This window comes from Hypomesus nipponensis, chromosome 1, assembly GCF_054491055.1.
Source record: "Hypomesus nipponensis isolate SF chromosome 1, ASM5449105v1, whole genome shotgun sequence".
NCBI classification, from domain to species: domain Eukaryota; kingdom Metazoa; phylum Chordata; class Actinopteri; order Osmeriformes; family Osmeridae; genus Hypomesus; species Hypomesus nipponensis.
In genome coordinates this window covers 13,265,922-13,288,151 of record NC_140361.1, presented here as the reverse complement: position 1 = coordinate 13,288,151, position 22,230 = coordinate 13,265,922, and the positions used below count along the sequence as shown (strand labels likewise).

Here is a 22,230-nt window from a genome sequence, read left to right as displayed (position 1 = left end):
ATGTGCGCCTGCGTGCATGTGTGTGCGTGTCTGTGTGCGTGTCTGTGTGCACGTGTGTGTGTGTCTGTGTGCACGTGTGCGTGTGTCTGTGTGCATGTGTGTGTGTGTCTGTGTGCACGTGTGCGTGTGTCTGTGTGCATGTGTGTGTGTGTGTGCATGTGCGTGTGTGTCTGCGTGCATGTGTGCGTGTGTCTGTGTGCACGTGTGTGCGTGTCTGTGTGCACGTGTGCGTGTGTCTGTGTGCATGTGTGTGTGTGTGTGTGCATGTGCGTGTGTGTCTGCGTGCATGTGTGTGTGTGTGTCTGTGTGCACGTGTGCGTGAGAAGGATACTGAAGCTGCGGTCCGTGATCTCCAGGTTCCACAGGTTGACTCGAAGGTCGTCCGTGGAGATGAAGGTCTGCAGGTCGGAGTTGACGGAGATGGAGTTGATGTGGTAGGTGTGGGCGTTGCTGAACACACGCCTGGCCGTGGCCTCCACCATCAGGTCCATGGGCTGCAGCACAGGCACCTGCAGAGGCGGGGGGGAGGGGAATGAAAATAAATCAATAGAAAAGGGTGAGAGAGAGATGTGAGGGAGGGGAGGATAGAGATGTATAAACAGCTATTACAGACTAATTCCTAGGCTTTTCAAGGCCACCGGCCAGAGCTACAGCATGAGAAAGGCCTTGAAAGCCCTATGGGCGGACGATAAGTCAGTTCCTCCTCCTCATCCTCCTCCTCTTCATCCTCCTCTGTGGGTTGGCTCAGGGCGTGGAGCAGTGTTAGAGGCCTGACATAAGTGCATGGGAGGAACACATGGAGAACCTGACATTTGGATCCTGGAGGACGGAGGGACAGGCCAGGAGCATGGGGGGGGGGGGGGGGGGCTGCTGGAGCAGAGAGCTGCTGGGTGACTGGCACTGTGACAGCCTGGTTATCTGAGCCCACTCCCACTCCCCGGACCCATAGGCTACCCAGCTCCCTGACTGAGAGAGAGAGAGAGAGAGAGAGAGAGAGAGAGAGAGAGAGAGAGAGAGGGAGAGGGAGAGAGAGAGAGAGAGAGAGAGAGAGAGAGAGAGAGAGAGAGAGAGAGAGAGAGAGGGGGAGAGAGAGAGAGGAGGGAGACAGATAAACAGACAGAGAGCCAGAGACCAGCAGAGCCAGAGATGGCCTGAGGGCATCGCTAGGCCCTGCTGTGGAATGATAACTGAACTCTGCAGAGCACACACACACGCATTCACTCTCTCTCTCGCACACACACACATACACACATACTGCTTAAAAGAATCCTTGGCAGCCTGCATGGAGCATGAAGCCCCCATTAAGCAGATAAAATACAGACAAAGAAAGAGAGGGGAGAGAGGCAAACAAATCAAGTGCTCATCCCTCTCCACCAAGTTCTCTACAGAGAGAGAGAGGAGCCGGTTATCCACCAGACTGGTCTCTCCTCTTCTTCATCTCCTCCTCTCTTCTCCGCTCCATTACTATCCTCCTCTCTTCTCCTGTCCTCGCCTCTCCTCCCATCTCTTGTTTATTCTTCTCTCCTTTCCTCTTGACCCCCCCTCCTGCATTTTCATCTTGGTCTGTGTAACGGGACTGCAGCCTCTCCCCAGTCCCCCCCCCCCCCCCCCCTCCTATGATCTCCTGGTTAGCCAGACAAAGGGGGGCCTGACACGGCAGAACAAGGCCTTAATCTGTAATGACACACACATACTCTCGTATGCACACATACACACAACACACACACACACACCGTTTCAATGCTGTCTGGGGTCTTTGTGTAAAAAATGAAAGACCAAGACGAGGGGGGGGGGGGGGGGAGTGTGAATCTGAATGAAAGAAATGATTAAATCAGATCCCCTTCACGGTCCTCGGCCCGGCACACATATCGATCCCTCGTTCTTACCTTATCTCTACCTTACCTCTCTTCCCGTCTCTCTCTCTCTCTCCCTCCCTCTCTCACTCCCCCCTCCCTCTCTCCAGACCAGTGGTTACGGGCTGTGATGAGAACAGGGGCTCATCTGTCAGGGTTGGAGATGAACATGTGATCTCTGAGGTCCGTGATCTGATCTCTTCGCTCCACACACGCGTTTCACGGGAAGGAGAGGAAGCCTCGAAGGCCATCACGCGACAGGAAGTCTGCGCGTAGGCAACACGCACGCCCACCGCAGCCCATAATAGTCGTTTGACTGAGACGACACGCGTGGTCACAGAGCAGGAAAGACCAGGATGAGGACCCAGGCAGCAGCCTGGTGTTTAGGAGCGGGCATGACGGAAGCAGACTGAGAACACTCACTACCCCCATCACACTCATAAAGTATTCATCGCAATAACATAAAGGGGCATTCATTTTTCATTTCTCCCCCCCTGAGGACCCTAAGATATCAGCAGGGCATAATCATTATGCTCTTATGAGTGTTCGCCGCACCCCACTCCACCCCCTGAATCTGCGCCATGAAGGAGGAGGAGGAGGGGGAGATGGGGGCTCTTTGTCTCTGAGGTTGCCCGTCGTCTTTGCCATCCTTGAACCAGGCTCCTCCAATCACAACCGCCCAGAGCAACTTTAACCTTCAGTTATACATTATACTGTATAATATATACAGTATAGTATATACATATCCTGTATGTATAAACTGTATTTAATATAATATATATAGATATAAACATATATAAAATAGCTCAAAAATTAAACTACAAGGGGTGTAATGGGAAGTGTGATGGTTCTGGGTGGTTCAGGGTGGTTCGGGGCGGTTTGGGGCAGTTCTTACCCTCAGGGAGGTGATGGTGGAGGGGTCTCGGATCCTGCCGTCCTCATCCTTCAGGTTGTAGCCCTCCGGACGCTTGTCCCTTTCACTGATCTTCCACAGCTTCACTGTCTTATCTGGGAGGAGACATCACACACACACACACACACACACACACAGACAGACACACACACACAGACACACACACACAGAGACACACACAGGGTGAGGCTGCAGACTGGCACGTGGGTGGTGAGATCAGCACACTGCTGTGTGCCGGGTGGGGGGGCGTCAAGTCAATCTGGCTCAGAGCTGGACACAGGCCAGGGAAGACAGGCCCTCCATGTGGTGGAGGCTGGTGCTGCTGGCTCTACTCTACAGGTTCATCAGGAACACCCTGACAGCAACATCCTGTACCTGCAGTAATATACCCAGTAAGACTGGAGGATGAAGACACTGTGGATGAAAAGGACCAAGGATGTTTCACAAGACTCTATAACTGTCTTAGTCTTTTTCCTATTTGTAATGCTTGTGTGTGTGTGCATGGTTGTGTGTGTGTGTGTGTGTGTGTGTGTGTGTGGTAGAACTGGTGTCAGAGTAGTGGGGCCATCGCCAGAGGACGGTCCATCTGGTGAAGGCTGTGTGTGTCTGCTGTGGCAGCCATGCATGAACCTCAATCTGCAAGGCGTCTGTTGGGTTTGGTGTATATGTGTGTGTGTGTGTGTGAGAGAGAGAGAGAGTGCTGCAATAACGGTGTACGTGTAGTATGTGTGTGTTTCTGTGTGTGCTCTTTCAGCCATGCATGAAGCTTTCAATCTGCAAGGCTTCCGCTGGTGTCTGGATGCTCAGTCAAGTGGAACACATGTAGATATGACTGCAGCAGCCCCCTTCATCTGCTGGGTTTATTAGTATTCTACAACACCAGAAATCATCCAGGGATCCCATTAATCATCCAAAGGATCTGCTAGAATGCTACAAAGAAGGAAATCACACTGCTGCATGTAGTGGAACACCTGACACTCATGTGGCAAAGTATGAACACGGTTTCATGTTGAACATGAAATGTAGTTCCTAGGTTCTTGATTCAGCCCGATTCTGATGAAATTTCCACCCGTGGTCTTCTGACCGCTTAGTAAATCGCCCCTGGACGGCGCCTTAGTAAACCGCCTTAGTAAACCGCCCCTGGACGGCGCCTGCCTACCATTGGTGGAGAGGAGGTAGTAGGCGGCGTTCTGCTGCGGCAGCCATCGGATCTTGTTGATCTTCTCCTCGATCTCCAGACTCTTCAGGTAGTCAAACTCAGGCTCGTGGCTCTGGAACGTGCTGTAGACATTGTACTCTCCTCGCCTCTGTGGCTGGCTCTTGCTCTTGGGGAGGGAGACGAAATACAGAGAGAGACGTAAACATGGATAAGCCGAGAAAAGCGAGGCTTGGGGGCTTGGCGCGTGTGTGCTGTTGGAAGGAAATGAGTCTCGAATTTACATGGTCTGTGTGCGTGTTTACATTGCAGGACGCGGGCTTCTGCATGTTTATTAATGCAAAATCTGTTTCTAATCTCTGGGTGTTGCATGCTGGGTAGTGCAGTTTACCTCCTGCTCTCTCTGGAAGACGACCACTCTTCCTCCTTTATCCCCTGTGGCCAGGAGCTCCCCCGAAGAGTTAAACTCCACCGTCGAGATAATGTCAGCTAGTAAGGACAGGACAGAGATAAGGTCAGTTGGGAGAAAAGGAAATACAACATCAGCTACAGGAGACAGGACAGAGATGATGCCAGCGAGGACAAAAGGCACTATGATGGCAGCTAGGATATCGAGAGATCACGTCAACTGGAGCACAGTAGAGACATAAAAATACGGGACAAAAGGCAACATGAAGCCAGCTCGGATTTGAAGGCATCTTGGAAATGCTGAGGAGAATGTCAGCTAGGACGTAGGAGAGACCACGTCAATCAGTGGACAGAACAGGGGATAGGACAAGGGGACAGGGACAGAAGAACATGCGTGTCCATGGGGAGAGAGCCTCCTCGACTAACTACACGACGTCATGATTGTGAGCAGAACAAAGAATGACATCATCATGACACATCTTAGAGACAATAAACCTTTTCTTCTACAGATTCCCATGTCCCCATTGTATCAGTCTGGGCGTCCATTGTGCTCGTGACTGACTGAAATCTTCAAAGCTGAGGGAGTGAACCCAGGAGGACTCTCCAGAACACTGGTGACCCAGATAAATGAGTTATGAACAGGCAGCAATGAGAGAGAGAGAGCTGGCTGTCTGGCTGGCTAGCTGTCTGGATGACTAGATGGCTGGCTGGATGATTGTGTTATTGCTCAATAATGTAGGACAGCTCCAGCCTGCTGACTAGCAAAATGTCACCCAGCCAGGAACTCGTAGCGAGTAGCAAATACAAAACCGTTAAGCTACCTTCATTTTCAACAACAGATTTGTTGTTGTTGCTTTAAATGTTCTTTAAAAAGGGCTCATATCAGATCCACCTACAGGTAAATCGAAGAATAAGACATATCTGTGACAAAGCACTACTTCTGTCTTCACCTACAGAGAGATGCCTCCGTGGTAATGGACAGCGCCCAGTGCTAGCGGTGCTAACTGGCACAGCTCTGGGAAGGAGACACATGCTGGCTTGGCTCCTGCAGCAACAGATCAACAGATAAAGCTCTTGTATGGGTGGACAATTACTTCAGCCGTATCACCACACAGCAGAGAGAGAGAGAGAGAGACAGAGAGACAGAGAGAGAGAGAGAGAGAGAGAGAGAGAGAGAGAGAGAGAGAGAGAGACAGAGAGAGAGAGAGAGAGAGAGAGAGAGAGAGAGAGAGAGAGAGAGAGAGAGAGAGAGAGGGAAAGATAGGGAAAGAGAGGGAGAGAGAGGGAGAGAGAGGGAGGGAGAGAGAGAGACGGAGAGAGAGAGAGACGGAGAGAGAGAGAGAGACGGAGAGAGAGACAGAGAGAGAGGGAGAGACAGGGAGAGACAGGGCGAGAGGGAGAGAGAGGGAGAGAGACAGAGAGAGAAGGAGAGGGAGAGAGAGAGAGACAGAGAGAGAGAGAAAGCGAGAGAGTTTTCAACCCCCTACACCCTCCGTGGGCCCGATACTGGCTGAGCCGCAAGAAGGAGACCGGGAGCGTTGCCATGGAGACCGTGTCTGTCTCTAGCGGCAGTGCATGTGTGAGCGTGTGTGCTTGTGTGACTGTGTGTGTGCGTGTGTGTGCCAATAGCCCTCTGACTTAGTTGCTGATGGTAGCAGTAATCCGGCAGACATAGAGAAAAAGCTGCAATAACTGTGCGATGCAGCGTCTGGAGTCATGTGTGAAGGGGACAGGCAGGTGTGAGTGGACAGGGCTGGGTGGAGGTAAATCTTGACAAGTCTGTCTGTGTGTTACGTGTGAGTGACTGTGTGTTACGTGTGAGTGTTACGCGTGCGATCGCCTGCGTGGGTGAGTGTCTTGTGTGTGTGATCGCGTTTGAGTGAGTGCAAATGCACGTGTGTGTGTGTGTGTGTGTGTGTGTGCGCGCGTGAGCATGTGTGTGAGAGAGGAGTGTTCCGTCCTAGCTGCAAGCTGAGTGGAGTGTGCCTCATCACAATGTGTGGATGATGAGGTAAGCAGGGGGGCTCCACCAATCACATTAGAATCTGGAGCCTAATGACATTTCCCTGACAAGACTCACTCTGACCCTATTACAGCCAGGGAATACCCCACTGACACACCTTATTGTTCTCTGAGGCACATACACTCTCCTGAGATAATACACGCACACTGACACACACGCACACCCCATAAGCCCTCACTCTCTCACACACACACACACACACACACAAACACAGCTCCCAATCTCATCAGTCATTGGTGTGAATCGAAAAGAAACAGCTTAGCCTGGGACTCTTTTAGTCAACCCTCTCTTTATTCGCCTCTCTCTCTCTCTCTCTCTCTCTCTTCTCCCTCCTCCTGTATCTCTCCCACTTCCCTATCTTTCTCTCATTTTCTCTTTTCTTTTCTTTTTCTCTGTGTCTTTCTTTTTTCACTGTCCCCACTCTCCTTCCCTCTTTTTTCCCTCCCTCCCTGCCTCTCTTCTTCTTTCTCTCTCCAGCTCCAATCATTAACACATTAAGCCACTGAGGGGAAGACGTAATTAATGAAGGCTTTTCAAATGAGTTTACACACCAATACGTCCTTCAATCATCTGAGAGGATGGAGCTTCAGGACGGGGCCCAGGAGCACTTGCGAGTCACCATACACGACTGCTCTTCAAGGAGCTTGTCTACCTCTTTAACTAAATAAACATCCTCCCAGAGTCAGATACTACCAGAGGCAGCCTAGTAAGCTGTTCGGATCAATGGGTTATTCTCTCGAAATCAACACGCATGCACACGTGCACATACATACACACAGTCCACAGGCAGCCTGTGCCAGAGTAAAGCTAATAAATCCTGTGGGCAGCCAGGTCTGACACAGGCACGTCAGTGGGTCTGGAGACATCTCAGAGGAGCTCCCTGATAACACACATCCATCACCAGTAACAACAAACTGTGCGTGTGGGTGTGGGTGTGTCTGTGTGTGGTCGGTATAGTTCCCCTTCGCAGCTCTCAATGTACAGATTTAATCTCCGACAGCCTTCGCACACATAGAAGTGGCACATGACATATAGAATATAGAACATGGACTATGACATATAGAATACAGAATATGTACTATGGAATGCATGATTTAGAATATGGATTGTGGCATATAGAATATAGAATATGGACTATAGCACACAGAATATTAGGCACATTGAATATGGCAGACAAAACTTGGAATATGGAATATAGCCTGTAGTATTGGGGTGAGAGAAACTGTATGAAAACACAGATATAAATTGATTTTCGAATGAGAAACTGGCAAAGCAGAAACCGATTAGCGCGGCCGAAGAGGAGAAAGTGATTTGCTTTTCGCGGAGCTTTGTCCTCCAATATCTTCTCCCCGTTAGACGGAGAACAGAACTCTCACCAGACCAAATGAAATCATATCGAGAGCAGACTGCTTTTGTCTGGCGCTTCGACTCAGCAGCAGAGAGAGGTGAGAGGTCCTAACTAGGTCAATACGGGATTGCACAGCAGAGGCAGACACAAACACTAACAAAAATAGCCACGCACACACACACACGCACACACACGCACACACACACGCACACACACGTCGGATTACCTCAAACACATAACCTCTCGGATAGCAACAATGCAAAGAGGTTGTGTACGTGTAAAGCACCACCTTCCCCAAAATGGCGTGCCTGTGCTGAAAGCCGGTTGCATAAGGGTGCTGTAATTCCAGGTAGGGGAGAAGGAAACTGGTGAGTGTAAATGCTTTGTTAGCTTCAGACACAGAGAAAGGATTAGAGCACTTGAACTGAGACGCCTGCGTCAAAGGATCAGTCTGGAGGATATTTCAGGAGCTCTCTCCCTCTCTCTCTCTAGCTCTCTCTATCCTTCTCTCTCCTTCTCTCTCTCCCTAGCGCTCTCTCTCTTTCTCTCTCGTTCTCTCTTTTTCTCTCTGTCTTGTCCTTTCCTTCTCTGTCTCATTCCCTCTCCATTACATCTCTCCTTTCTCTATCAAACCCTTTATCTCTTTTTCTCTCTATCTGTCTGTGTGTTTGTCTCTCTCTCTCCATCGTTCTCAACATGTCTCCCGCTCTTTTGCATGGATATTTTTAATGTGACCACATAGGCTTTCCTCGGTGAGATGTACACAGCTATCAGTTCTGAGAAAGGCCGACCGGCCAGGCGCGCTGGCTCAGTCACATCTGAGCTCAACACAATAGAGCAGCACACAAGGCAGCTGTGTTTCATCTGAGGGCTGGAGTGAACCAGCTAATTAACCTGCTTGCTGTTGAATCAGTCCCCTGAGATGGAGACAGGATGTGTGGGTGTGTCTGTGGTTTGTGTGTATGGGGGTGTGTGGTGTGTATGGGGGTGTGTGTGTGGTGTGTTTGTGTGTGTGTGTGGTGTGTCACTATCCAGGGACTGAGGGTGAGATGGGCTAGACATGTTATACTGCTCCACATCTCTCACTTCATTAACACATCACTAATCCGAATTGAACCATAGACAAAACATTAGATAGAGACAGGGGAGGAGATGAGACAAAGAAAGGGGGAGAGAGAGAGAGAGAGAGAGAGAGAGAGAGAGAGAGAGAGAGAGAGATAGAGACAGACTCAGAAAATAAGAAGATACAAAAGAGCTCAACTGACTGTAGTAGGGGACACAAAGCCTATCTCTCTCTGCCTCCCTCCCTCTCACTCTCTCTTCTTCTCTGAGCACTTCATCCTGTTCAATCCCTTCCATAAACAAAGTCCATTGTATAAAGGTTACAGTGATACTAAGCCAAGGTGTCTTCTGTCTGCACTGCACTGCATGTACAGAACTCTGACTGCGTGTACCAGTGACCTTCCCATCACAAAGCCTAACATTCTCTACCTGCCCGGCCCGGCCCCCCCACCACCATCCCCTCCCACAGAACACGACCCCACAAAGGTCTCCCATTACGGGGTGCAAGAAGGTCAACCACTGCTAGCCTCCAGGCTAGCAAAAAGGTAGTAGCACACACATTATGTTAAACGCACACATTCATCACCATAAGACTGCAAATGGTGAAAACAGAGAGCTATGTTGGGACCCTTTGCGTTTGAGGAATTTCACGCTTCAGCATTTTGCTACAGTGGAATTAGCCAGGGCGTTCTTTCATAAATTCTCATTAATGTTTCATTTCACTGCAGCTAATCAGGAGAGGAAAGCAGCTGGGGAGGAAGGACTGGGACTTGTCGGAACCTCGCAGCTTGCAGCGAACATCTCACACACGCCACACACGCCTACCAACACACACACAAAAGTAGTTACATGCAAACATCCCCCTCCCTTTCCCGATGTTTTGCGATGTGTCGAGGCAAGGCCCAACATTTGGAGTGTTTCGTAGTGAATAATGAATGGAGCGCGGGGGGGCGGGGTTAGGAGGGGGGCTAGGTCTTTCATGATGGGATGCTAAAATGTGGCCCGGGGGCCGTTTGCCTTGGCTCCACAGTCTTGTCTCTCGTCAGCACCAGCAGCACAGGCTGAAAGTCATCTGCTACGAGCATGCATCAGTATGCAGCAGCTCACTAACAACAGTACACATCACAGACTCGCATGACCGAGACACAGAGAGAGAGAAACGGGGAGAAAAAAAGATGAAACAGAGAGGGAGAAACTAAAGAAAGAGACAGAGAGAGGTGGGGGAGGGAGAGAGAGAGAGTTAGAGAGAGAGGCAGGGAAAGAGAGAACGATGAAAGAGGAGAGGGATAGCGGGTGGAAAAGATTACATGTCACACCAATAGATCAGGGGTCATTGTTCCGCTGGCTAAATTGTAAGGGACCAGAAATCAATGCTACACCCGACATTAGGGCTGGCTCACAGGGCGAAAGCCCTCGTAGATGTTTCCAAACCTTGCTGTTCTCCATGGGGGGAGCTCATCCATTTAAAGATGCACTTGGTGGTCCCACAGTGGGCTTTCTGGAGCATCTAAAACATCTGGTGATGAATCTTTGTATGGGGGGACAGTGTGACACACCATTAACCGTACACAGCTCAAATGCAGATGTAGACACCACACACCCCAAGCCCTACCCCCACTTACACACACACACACACACACACACACAGACCACCCGGCCCCTCCCGCGCACACACAGCAGGGCAATTCATTCTATCGCCATTAGCAACGTGCAGAATCTGCAGAACGCTGTTGTATGCAAAACAGCGAGGATTCGTATTTTCTCCAGACAAAGATCTCTCCATTTCAAAATTCTCTCTCTGTCTGCCTTTTACAGCTCCATTTGGGATTGCGAACATGTGTCAGCCAATACACCCCGTAGCCTCAAACCCACAGACTTGTATGTAAGAGGCTCGATACACACACGCCACACCCACAAACCCACTGGGCCATGGGATTGGTGCATAGCCACGGTCAAAGGTGAATGTGTGACATCATTAAAATGGGACATTGGAAAATGTCCTTCTGCTCAGTGTAAGCAATGCCTGAGGGAACTCCCCAACACCTTTCTGTTCAACTGGGGGTCTGTGTGTGTGTGGGGGGGGGGGGGGGGGGTTGTGTGTGTGTGAATGTGTGGGTGTACGTACGTGTGTGTGCGTGCGTGTGCGTAGGTGGGTGCGTATAAATGTGTGTGAACGTGCTGTCGTGCATGCATGAGTGCGTGTCTAAACTTGCTTGCGCGTGCGTGTCTGTGTCTGAGTAGGTGCGGGGCCATCTACATCTCTGCACAAGAGCTCTTGTGTTTCTGTCTCATCAGCAGGGGGATTTATGGGGCTGGAGGACAGAGCCAGACAACGGCGGTCTGATCCCCGCTGCGGACCCACTCACACCCTCAGGCCTGCAGCCAGGAACAGAGTGGACACACACATCGGTGATATACGAGGCGTGACAATCGGCCGTAAATCCGAGCCGTAAAGAACACAAAGATGCAGACACTCCTACATGGGCATCCCAGCTGGGCCCTGGCCCAGGCTGTCCTCATCAGCAGAGAGGAACTCTAATTTACAGCCTCTCGTCCTCCCCTTTCTCTCACCAATCGCCACTCTCTGTCTTTCTTTCTCTCTCTCTCTCTGACTCTGCCTCTCTCTCTCTCTCTCTCACTCTCTTTCTCTCTCACTCTGCCTCGCTCCGTGTTTCTCTCTGTCTGATCCTTGTACGTTGTGCAGACACTTAGAGACCACACACATACACACACACACACACTTTGCCTCTCTGGTTTTCGCCCTGTCCTCCAGTCCTGCAGTGGCCCCTGAAATCCGATCTGGACTCTCTCCGGGAGGTTCTGATGTAGGGATGGGTGACATTGATCCACCTTGCGGTCCCCTCTAACCGCCTTCCAACTGTCCTGCATTTTCACTCCAACATACCCTCCCCCCGCCGCCCCCCTACACCCATCTCCCCTTGAACCCAACACCGCAAACATCCAACAATAGAGAGCTCTTGACGTCGCCGCAGAAACAGGAACGGTCTCTCAAAGACCCTTCCTGGCAACCTTTAACCGTGCTGTTTGGAACGTCTTCACCAAAAGAAGCCAATCGTCCCTCTGGGTGAGCTCCACTGCCAACCCCACAACCTGAGGATGCTCCCTCTGGTGAACGCTCTATAGAAGCACTGACCGGGTACACCTGACCCACACATGTGGATGAGCTGATCCCATAGAAGAACAGCTTCACGGGGACATTTATATAGCAAAGAAAGCTTTCAGAGAGCCCTCATAAAATGTATTCATGTTCCTGGTGGACCAATTCCAGTGGTCAATGGGGCAGAATGCGGGCCCAGCCAGCAGGCTTAATCGATGGACATGATCCGTGATGGGGGATGAACATCCTAATGAGAAACGGTCTAATGACAGGCTTAATGATATCTGTAGATCCTGATGCAGATCAATGATTTGACGAAAGCCAGGCAAGTAGGAGAGCGGGTTAGCATTTACACTGAACATCCTACCCAGTACATGTGGGCTAATGAGAGAGCTCTGGCAACACACATCCTGTGAGTCCTGCTCCTGGATATCCAATCAAGCCGGATCAGAATGTCTTAATGGCCCTTAAAACCTGCAGGAGCCGGGCCTGTGTGTGTGTGCGTGTGTGTGTGTGCTTGCGTGAGTGTGAGTGTGTGAGAAAGAGAGAGAGAAAGAGAGAGAGGGGGAGAGAGAGAGAGGGAGAGAGAGAGAGAGAGAGAGAGAGAGAGAGAGAGAGAGAGAGAGAGAGAGAGAGAGAGAGAGAGAGAAAGAAAGAAAGAAAGAAAGAAAGAAAGAAAGAAAGAAAGAAAGAAAGAAAGAAAGAAAGAAAGAAAGAAAGAAAGAAAGAAAGAAAGAAAGAAAGAAAGAAAGAAAGAAAGAAAGAAAGAGAAATAGAGAGAGACTGAGAGGCCTTGCTGTGGCTGGTTCTGATGCTGACACAAGGCTGTCTCAGGTTTCATTGCAACGTTTAGGGATGCATCTCCCCTATGTCCTTGGAATTCTACTCATCTCATAATAGGTACTACAGGATTCAGTCAATACAATGGGATGGGATGAAAAACCGTCATATTTGCTGATTATGTTCTTAAATTGAATCAACAGACCTTTTCAGTAAAACAAAATTGATTTGGGTGTAGCCAAGGCTACTTTATCCATTTGCTGAGATTATATGTTAAATCCCCCCCTCTCCTAAATCCTAACTCATCCACCTAAATAACTTGACGAGCTATGATGCCTACAATTACCATAATGATCAGTCACCCAGTATTTTTGTAATCAATCACCATGCTTGAAATGCCGCTTCCCTTTCTTGACGCGGACCTGTCCTAAATGTGCATAAAATATAATATTTAACGTGAAATACCTTCGGTTGCATAGTTATGGTCGCGTAGAAAGCTGTTGTTGATTTTCCGGGCGTCACTCTCCTCCTCCATTGATAAATCGGTTAGTTCGGGATCCTGAGACCGATAGACCTGCTTCCATCATGCCCGTTACCGTCAGCAGGCGGGCTGCGAGACCAGCGGGGGGTTTGTCATGTCTCCAATTCTCCGGTAGATTCAACAGAATGATCAAATGTTTATATTGGCAGGTCTTGTCCGCACCTCACCGCGCATCAAACAGGCTACACTTAGGCTACGCAATGACAGCGCTGATTTCACCAGTGTCACTATAACGAATAGTCTATAACGATATAACAAATTTGTACGAAATTACTTGTTTATTTTGTGGTTGAGAAACGCAAAAAATTCCCAATATCAAAATAGGCCGACAGTTAAGACTGACATCCAGACGGTCAACGAATGCAATCCAAACGAAGAACTCTGAGCAGGGTACCGGTATGCAACTGAGAGTGCGAGCAAGCAGACCTCGGTAAATCTCTTTCGGAGGATTTGAGTTCAGGCAAACTGGATTTCCCCCTCCCGAAGTGAACAGCGCGGGGCGGGATTATGCGTCAACAAGCCTGCTTCGATCAATCCAGTTTTTCCATGCCACTCCTCGCGGCTCGGTGCGTCGGCAGAATGGCACATCGACTTCTGCTGTCTTTCGCTCTGGCAAAGTCTCTCCTTTCCTGTACTGCACTAGCCGGCTTCTGACTTCAGTGGCAAGCACCGTTAACAGCTGACTCAACGCAGCGCCAATGGACCAATTTCCGTGCTTCTTGCTCAGACGCGCAGGGGCACCTCCCATAAACAGCCGATGGCAGGCTGGTTCTTTAAAAACTGCAAGGTAGATCCGTTAACTGCCCTTGACTTGGGGCTAGCCACCCTAGTGCCCTCATGGTCAGCTGAGTATGACATAAAGGTGTATTTTAAACCAAGCTAGACATGTGGTAGAACCAGGTCGGCCAAGCCACTGACAAGTCTTGTAAAGGAGTGCCATGGAGGACTACATAAGGGAATCATTTATATTATTCCCAAATATAGGCCTACACCTTTAATTTACTACTTGCTAACTCAAGCTATACACTAACACACAAACAGGTTTGTCCTACAGTGGATGAGAAGGCAGGATGAGAGAAGACTTGAAATTGTTACAAAGATCCATTCGGCCATTTGACATATACTTTGTTTCCAAGACCTGAGCATGGGGGAGAGAGGCTGGAGGAGGGAAATGGAAGGACAAAGTGAGTTTGGATTAGATAATACTGGAGAGAGATAGAGAGAAAGAGGGAAAGTGAGACAGAGGGGAAAGAGAGAGAGAGAGAGAGAGAGAGAGAGAGAGAGAGAGAGAGAGAGAGAGAGAGAGAGAGAGAGAGAGAGAGAGAAAGAGAGAGAGAGAGAGAGAAAGACAAGGAAGCAAGAGAGAAGGGGCAGAAGAGCTGCCAAACACTGATTAATTTGATCAGACGAGCAGCCGTCGGCATGTCATTCTGGAAAGATCCAATTTCCACGCTGGGTTTAATAACGGACACTGTGGGACTTCCTCTGGTACAGTACACTGGTAATCCCAAATATGTGTGTGTGTGTGTCTTTGTGTCCTCGCGTGTGGGACTGTAGATGTGTGTTTGAGTGTACATGTGTGTGCGCATATAAGAGAAAGTGTACCTTTCCACACACACACTTACAAACTCACACATATCCGTGCAATAGGTTTTAAGCGCTCAAAAACTATAATCAAACCTTCGGACAGTGTCTTTCTCCAGTCCCCAGACCGAGATCATAAATAAAGAGATCCAGCCCCCCCCCCCCCCCCCCCCATCCTAAATGCATTACACACATCTAATCCACAAACCCATTTGCACATGCATGCCAATCCCCTGCTCCAGTGCTAATGGGGATCTGGCTGTGAGGGGGGCTATAAAGGGGTGGGGGCGGATGAATGGGAGGATGCTCGCAGCAAAAACAAGGCCCTTCATCGGGCCTTCCAACACGGGGACCCATTTTACACCCCATCACCCACCCGCCTCCTTGTGAACACATTAGAGGGCATTATCCATGCATGGTACTATAATAACCACGCCGGGTGCTGGAGCGTTGGGGAGGTCTCGTGTTCGGAGGGTTTCAATCCGATGTTCGCAGTCCTCGGCTCTTGTAATGAAATCTGCGGAGGAACAAACCTTCCAGCCTTGACCTTTTCAGACGCGTCCGGGTGCACAGCGGCTCTGCTCACCGAGTCCCTTGTCTTTATCGTTATTTAAACAGCGAGTCGCCAGACAATGGGAGCGGTTGTATTCGGGGATGCTGCTCTCCAAAAAAAGACTTCAGCAGGGGTCACAGTTGAATTATGGGGATAGGATTAAACTGAAATAAATGAGAAATCCCCCTGAAACAATAGAATTAGCACAGCCAGCGGAGGGAAGCCTTGCGATTGGACGATTCAGATTTGTGTTTTGGAAATGAAGCTCAGGGCATATTTTTCTTTCTTTGTCTTGCTATAGCTGCACGTTTTCTATGTGTCTATCTGTGTGTATTATTGTGAGACAATGTGTGTGTGTGTGTGAGAGAGTGTGTGTGGGAGAGAGAGAGAGAGAGAGAGAGAGAGAGAGAGAGAGAGGGGGGGGGGGGGCAACAGAGAAGGTTAGAAGTGACAGAAAAAGGCAGTCAGTACATCTGACTGTATAATGAGTGTGCATGGAAAAAGGTGCCAACAGTCAAAGCCTGAGATCAATGCTCCTGCTATAATGATATCATGCTACCCCATCCCCCCTCTCTCAACTTCTCTCCATCCCTTATCTCTCTCTCTTCGGCTTTTAAATCCAGCCCTATGAGCTCTCTTTTTTCTGTTTAGCGTTGTCATCTCTCCTTTCCCCGGCCTCCTGTATCTTTCCCTCACCTTCCTCTTCATCTTCCCAGCCCTCCATCTCTCCCCAGCCCTCCCTCTCTCCTCAGCCCTCCCTCTCCCCAGCCCTCCCTCTCTCCCCAGCCCTCCCTCTCTCCCCATCCCTCCCTCTCCCCAGCCCTCCCTCTCCCCCAGCCCTCCCTCTCTCCCCAGCCCTCTCTCTCTCCCCAGCCCTCCCTCTCACCAGCCCTCCATCTCTCCCCAGCCCTCCCTCTCTCCCCAGCCCTCCCTCTCTCCCCAGCCCTCCCTCTCTCCCCAGCCTTCCCTCTCTCCCCAGACCTCCCTCTCTCCCGACCCTCCCTCTCTCCCCACTCTCCCTCTCTCCCCTGCCCTCCCTCTTTCAACCCACCATTCCTCTTTCCCCTCTCTCCCCTCTCTTATTGAACACCAGGATCAGGCCCACGTCAAGCACCCTCTATGCGACACGCCTGTCTGCAGCCCAGCTCCAGCGTGGCAGCCTGACAGCCACCACATGGGAGAGCACAACCCCAGAGCATGTTCTCATTCCTCCTCAATCGTGTGGACAAAGTGGGTTAAATTAGGCCCAGGAAGCCCAACATAGGAGCCATCACATGGCCATGATATTTTAGTCACGGCCAATTGCTCCCCTTGATGTGTGGTAATTGCTTGACCTGGGGATGCCTGTGCTGGGTAGGCTAGGATGCGCTCTGCATACCAAATAACGCACACACACGTACACTGTTGACATGCACACACACACACATATATAGACACAGCTGTACAGGTTTTTGGTATACCAAACGACATACATAGTATTCACACATCCAAATGTGATTGTAAAGTTGTGCATTGCTCGTCAGTATTTCAAATTCTTATTTCATTTTCTATGAAATGTGCATCCTGTCCGTATTATTTCATGTTTCTTTCCATACCACTGCTTATTGACAAATTGTGTTATTGCGCTATAGTGTATGCACTTAGTTAATGTTTGGCAACATACACATTGAAAAGGAAAAATACGTCAATATTAAAAAAACAAATATTTCCATTCTGTTTCTTTTTACTGGAGGCACAACTGAACCTCAATGGTGATGTTCGCGCTTCCCCACCTCACCCTCTTTCTCCTATAAGTACACAAGCTGTGAACTGTTAGCAAACAAACAACCATGAGATTCTTTATCGTTCTTAGGAGGCTTCGAGTAAGACCCTCCATTCCCCACCCTGGCATACGCCCACAAGATCTAAAAGCACAGGGTGGTAATAGGATTGACCGCCCTGCCCATCTGTCAGGGAGGGGCTAAGCACCAGGAAAGCCCAGGGAGAGAGCCTCCCTGCCTGGGGAAACCTGCTCCGTCTGCCCTTTCTCCACCACAGGTCTGGAGGAATAGGTTTCCGATCAAAACAGTGGACTGCAGAGGCTGAGTAAGATGTCTAATGGCTTTTTGAGATGGAGGAGAATGAGTAGGGCAACTAGAAAATGGCTGCTCCATTGAGACGCCATTGTTATAGTCTTTGATAAACTGTAAATTCAGTGACCGTTTTGAGGCTGATATGCAATGAGATTGGAATGGAGATACATGGGAATCTCAAAGAGGATAGAGGAGGGTGGGTGGAGAACTGGTAGAGGGCTGGAGGTGGCTGGTAGGGGCATGTGGGGGTGGGGCGTAAGAGAGAGAGAGACAGAGAGAGAGAGAGAGAGAGAGAGAGAGAGAGAGAGAGAGAGAGAGAGAGAGAGAGAGAGAGAGAGAGAGAGAGAGAGAGAGAGCGAGAGAGAGAGAGAGAGAGAGAGAGAGAGAGAGCAATAAAGAGATGGATGTGTAGTTTTGGTTGAAGGTATTAAATCAAGCCTGGAGGCTGTCCCTAAATCTGTGGGCTTTACTCATGGTGTCATTCCAATTAAACCACAATGAGACACAAACGCTCAATCGCTCCTAGACGTCGACAGACAGGATTGTATTTCTGGTTCCCTTGACTCTCCTTTGCCCCTCGCAACCCTTACCCCCCACATCCCCTCACCCCATCCCCATTTTCTTTTCTGCCAAACCCTGTTTCTACCCCCCTCTCCTTCCCCTGGTACTGATTTAATTGAAATATTGCATGTTCAATGATTAGTGCAAAACCTCTTGGACTGAAACCAATGATTTTTAATTATTTCTTACCAGCTCCTGAATGGCCATGGAGATTCTATATCTGACCTTGAGGGCACACACACAGATAACCCACTTACCCTCCCCCCCCCACGCACATACGCACACACACACACACACACACACACATACATACACACACACACACACATAGAGACACACACCAAACACATACATTTGAATTGTAAATAGACAGATGCCAGTGTCAGAACAGTAAAAATGGAAGCTCCGTGTCTCGGCGTCAGATTGATGCATAGCCATGTAAACGAAGCTTTGTGATTCTACGCTAAGAGCAATTGTACCACTCAAAGGAAGGCACTCTAACCCACGCTAGTTGCTAGGAAACTGCTTGTGAATCGACATTGCTATGCAGCACAACAGCTGTCTACATAATTGAATCATTAAGATCCTCAAACGTCATTATTGTGGTCATATTCGTCTTAATACACTTGGAGCGTTTTTTAACATATTTCTTAGACGGGGTTAATGGTCTACTCAAGAATCGCAGCTTGTTTCCATTCATAATGAACACGGAATATCATTGGCAAATGAAGGATATAGCCATATAATGTTCTTTGTTCAAGACCTTTCGAGACGCCATGCGTGACTGTACAAACAAGAGCTGTCTAAGACAAATAAGAAGAGAACAACCTTCCGATAGAATCGGAGTTGACCGAAAATAGCCCCCACCTCGCACGGCTCACTGCGCAGTGGAGCGTTCTCTCGGCTGGCATCAGCACGCTGGACAGCTACCAAGAAGTCGCGACGGTAGAGCTTGGACGGGCGTAAAAACGGATCAAAAAATGTCAAAAAATAACAATTTGGGGGACATAAAACACATTGAAAGTGTTGAATGGATTGATAGGACTGACGTTGTGGCCACATAGCAATAACAATAAAACATGCCATTGTTGCATAAATGTGAAACACGAGGGTTGATCCAATATTGGTGAATGTGTCCCTTCCTTGTTATACAATCATGTTCATTAGTCCCACGTGACAGAAAACATGCTCTGTGTGAACCCCCTCATCCCCTTCTCTCTCTCTCTCTCTCTCTCTCTCTCTCTCTCTCTGTCTCTCTCTCTCTCTCTCTCTCTCTCTCTCTCTCTCTCTCTCTCTCTCTCTCTCTCTCTCTCTCTCTCTCTCTCTCTCTCTCTCTCTCTCTCTCTCTCTCTCTCTCTCTCTCTCTCTCTCTCTCTCTCTCTCTCTCTCTCTCTCTCTCTCTCTCTCTCTCTCTCCACACACACACAACACAAGACAAGACAATAAAAACACACAGAAATGGTTACAACTCCAACTAGAAGGGCCCTGCATGGACAATCAGAACGCCCTGGCCTCAGCCCCTCTGTAATCTCCAGGAGAATCTCTTTGGCAGGGCAGCTGCCAGGCAGGCTCACAGAGAGGCTGTGCCACTGGGAGCCACAGGGACGCCAAGCTGTCCATCCAGGAACTCTGAGAGCACACATACACACATGTACACATACACACATACACACATGTACACGTACACACGTACACACATACACACATGTACACATGTACACATTCACACAGAGACACTTGCCTGGACACAAATGGGCAATTACCCGTGCCCACACATACACTTCCATAGATGCATGCTTGCACACACACACACACACACAGACACACACACGCACACACGCGCGCACACACACACACACACTTTGAGAGGGCTTAGATGGGTAAGCTTCCACTACTGTGAGGATAAATTCATTGCTCCTTTCTAATAGTAACATGTCAGTGGGGCTGATCCAGCCACCAGCTCATTTCAGCTGGGCTTACTTTGACTGGTCCATCTGATATCGACCTGGCAAAGCTGTTCACTGGGCCTGTCTCAAACAGCCTTAGGGAGTGTCGGGGCCCATTAGGATACAGTACAGTAATATCATAGCTGTGATGATCTTTTGCACTGTAAAATGGTACTGTTCCTTGGCGTAAAGAACTGAGATACTGTTGTCTTTGGACCTCTGCATATCTGCGGTCTGTGCTTTCTAAATCCACACAGTACATGGTCCTGAATGAACAAGTAATGTTGACATAATTAGTGCTGTTAGTACTATATTGTTCTTTACGTTTGATTTAGAAATATCTTAGACAGAAAGACAAGTTGACAATAGTACATCAATTATAATCACTCATAGATTATCATATGTAATACAGACCAGTCCACATATCTGTCTAGTTGCCCATGGCCTCACAGCAGAAGTAGATCACAGACACTGCTTATCTTACAGCACCATCATCTGGTCAAAATGGATTATTACATGTCGAGATGAATTTGCGTGTTTGTCTGTTTGCATGCATCTACTTCCTGTTTGTGCATGCCTGCACACGTGTGCGTGTTTGTGCATGTGTGTTCGAGTGTGTGCGCATGCATGTGCGCTTGCATGTGTGTGCAAGTGTGTGCGCATGTGTGTGTGTGCGTGTGTATTTGTGTGCGAGCATGTGTGTGCAAGTATGTGTGCGCGCATGTGCGTAAGTGTGCGTGCACGTGTGCATGTGCGCAGTTCCATGGATCATCTGTGACTGGTTTCCTCTGGGTCTGACAGCTCCATTGATTCCACATCCATACTGGATCAATGGAGGCCCCCCAGACAAGCGGCAGCCTGACTGATTCTCTGTTCGGAAACCCTGGCAGCAGGGCTCAGTCCTGCAGAACAGCAGGCAGAGTTCTGCAGTGTAACTCAGGTCCAGAGTCATGAGTGTAACCCACCAGAGACCCACCACAGTCACCAGAATGCCACTACACTCGAGCCAGGAAGGCACAGCCTCTCTCTCTCTCCCTTTATCTCGCTATCTCTTTCTCTCTCACACACACACAGACACACACACACCTTGACACAAAGACATGGATGCTGAGGGGCATACATTTCTCAGAACAGTCAGTGAAGCTGTCAGATGAGCTTCTGTGGCCTTAAAGGGAGAGGTGTCTTCATAAGGGACCTTGGCAGTACACAGACACAACAACAAACAAACATGCACACGTTCACATATGCACAAACACTAAAGCACACACCAAAGCTCATACACAAACACACACACTTGCAGTGAATGGGTCTAGAGTTGTCGTAAACAGCTTATGTGCCAGGATAGTTTGGCCCAATAAAGCCAGCACTCTGCACACCGTCAATACTAATTACATCAGAACACCCACTATCACTATGACAACCCCGCAAAACCAAGCCTCTCCCCCCTACCCAGTACCGGAAGGTTCCAAGACGGGAAAGAGAGACAGAGAGTGAGGGGAGAGGAAGCAAAATATAGGGGAGGGAGAGAAAGATAGAGAGAGAGAGAGAGAGAGAGAGAGAGAGAGAGAGAGGGAGGGAGGGAGGGAGGGAGGGAGGGAGAGAGGGGGGAGACAGAGAGAGAGAGAGAGGGGGGGGGGGGGGGGGAGAGAGGGGGGGGAGCAAATTATAAGGGAGGGAGAGATAGAGAGAGAAAGGACAGAGATAAAGAGAGCGAGAGAGAGAGAGAAAGAGAGAGAAGGGGGGGGGGGGAGAGACTGAAATAGAGGGAATGAGAGAGAGGGAAACAGAGAAAGCAGAAGAGAGAGCAGTGGAGAGAGTTAGACTGACAGAGAGAGGAATAAAGAGGGAGAGAGAGAGAGAGAGAGAGAGAGAGCGCGCGAGAGAGAGAGAGGGAGAGAGAGAGAGAGAGAGAGAGAGAGAGAGAGAGAGAGAGAGAGAGAGAGAGGGGGGGGGGGGAAGCTGGGTCTGAGAGCCAGAGCTTGGTGGGGAAACAGACAGAACAGTGTGCTGTAGCCAGGTCTCATCTCACATTCAGTAGCAACCGCCGGAAAGATCTCTCCTTTCTTTCACCAAATCTGCACTCTCATCCGTCTCTCCTCCCCCCTTCCTCCCTCCTTTCAAGCCTCTTGAAAGCCCAGCAGCTCACTGAAACAGACCTGGATGGGATGGTACCACACTCTATTTCACTTATTAATTGACTATTTAAACGGGAGATATTTTTTGAGTCTTAAACTTTATGATATTCTGTGAGAACCTTGATGACGTACTCTTATCTCTGTCATTGGGCAGTATGTTTCCAGTCTTAAATTCTT

The 22,230-nt window shown here is 49.3% G+C and overlaps 1 protein-coding gene across 3 annotated transcripts in view; it reads right to left on the bottom strand.

The window, feature by feature from the left end:
• The window catches only part of ppp2r2ba (protein phosphatase 2, regulatory subunit B, beta a), a 40,052-nt gene that overhangs the window by 4,577 nt on the left and 13,245 nt on the right, over positions 1–22,230 (bottom strand). For 2 of the 3 annotated variants that reach the window (XM_084699128.1, XM_084699129.1), the window contains 4 exons: positions 4,314–4,411; positions 3,926–4,091; positions 2,749–2,861; positions 332–509 (listed from right to left, as the gene is read on the bottom strand). In XM_084699128.1, coding sequence (XP_084555254.1) covers positions 332–509; positions 2,749–2,861; positions 3,926–4,091; positions 4,314–4,411 — 555 coding nt within the window. Of the gene's footprint in view, positions 1–331; positions 510–2,748; positions 2,862–3,925; positions 4,092–4,313; positions 4,412–13,126; positions 13,498–22,230 lie in introns of those variants that run through there. The other variant, XM_084699130.1, reaches the window with a different exon arrangement.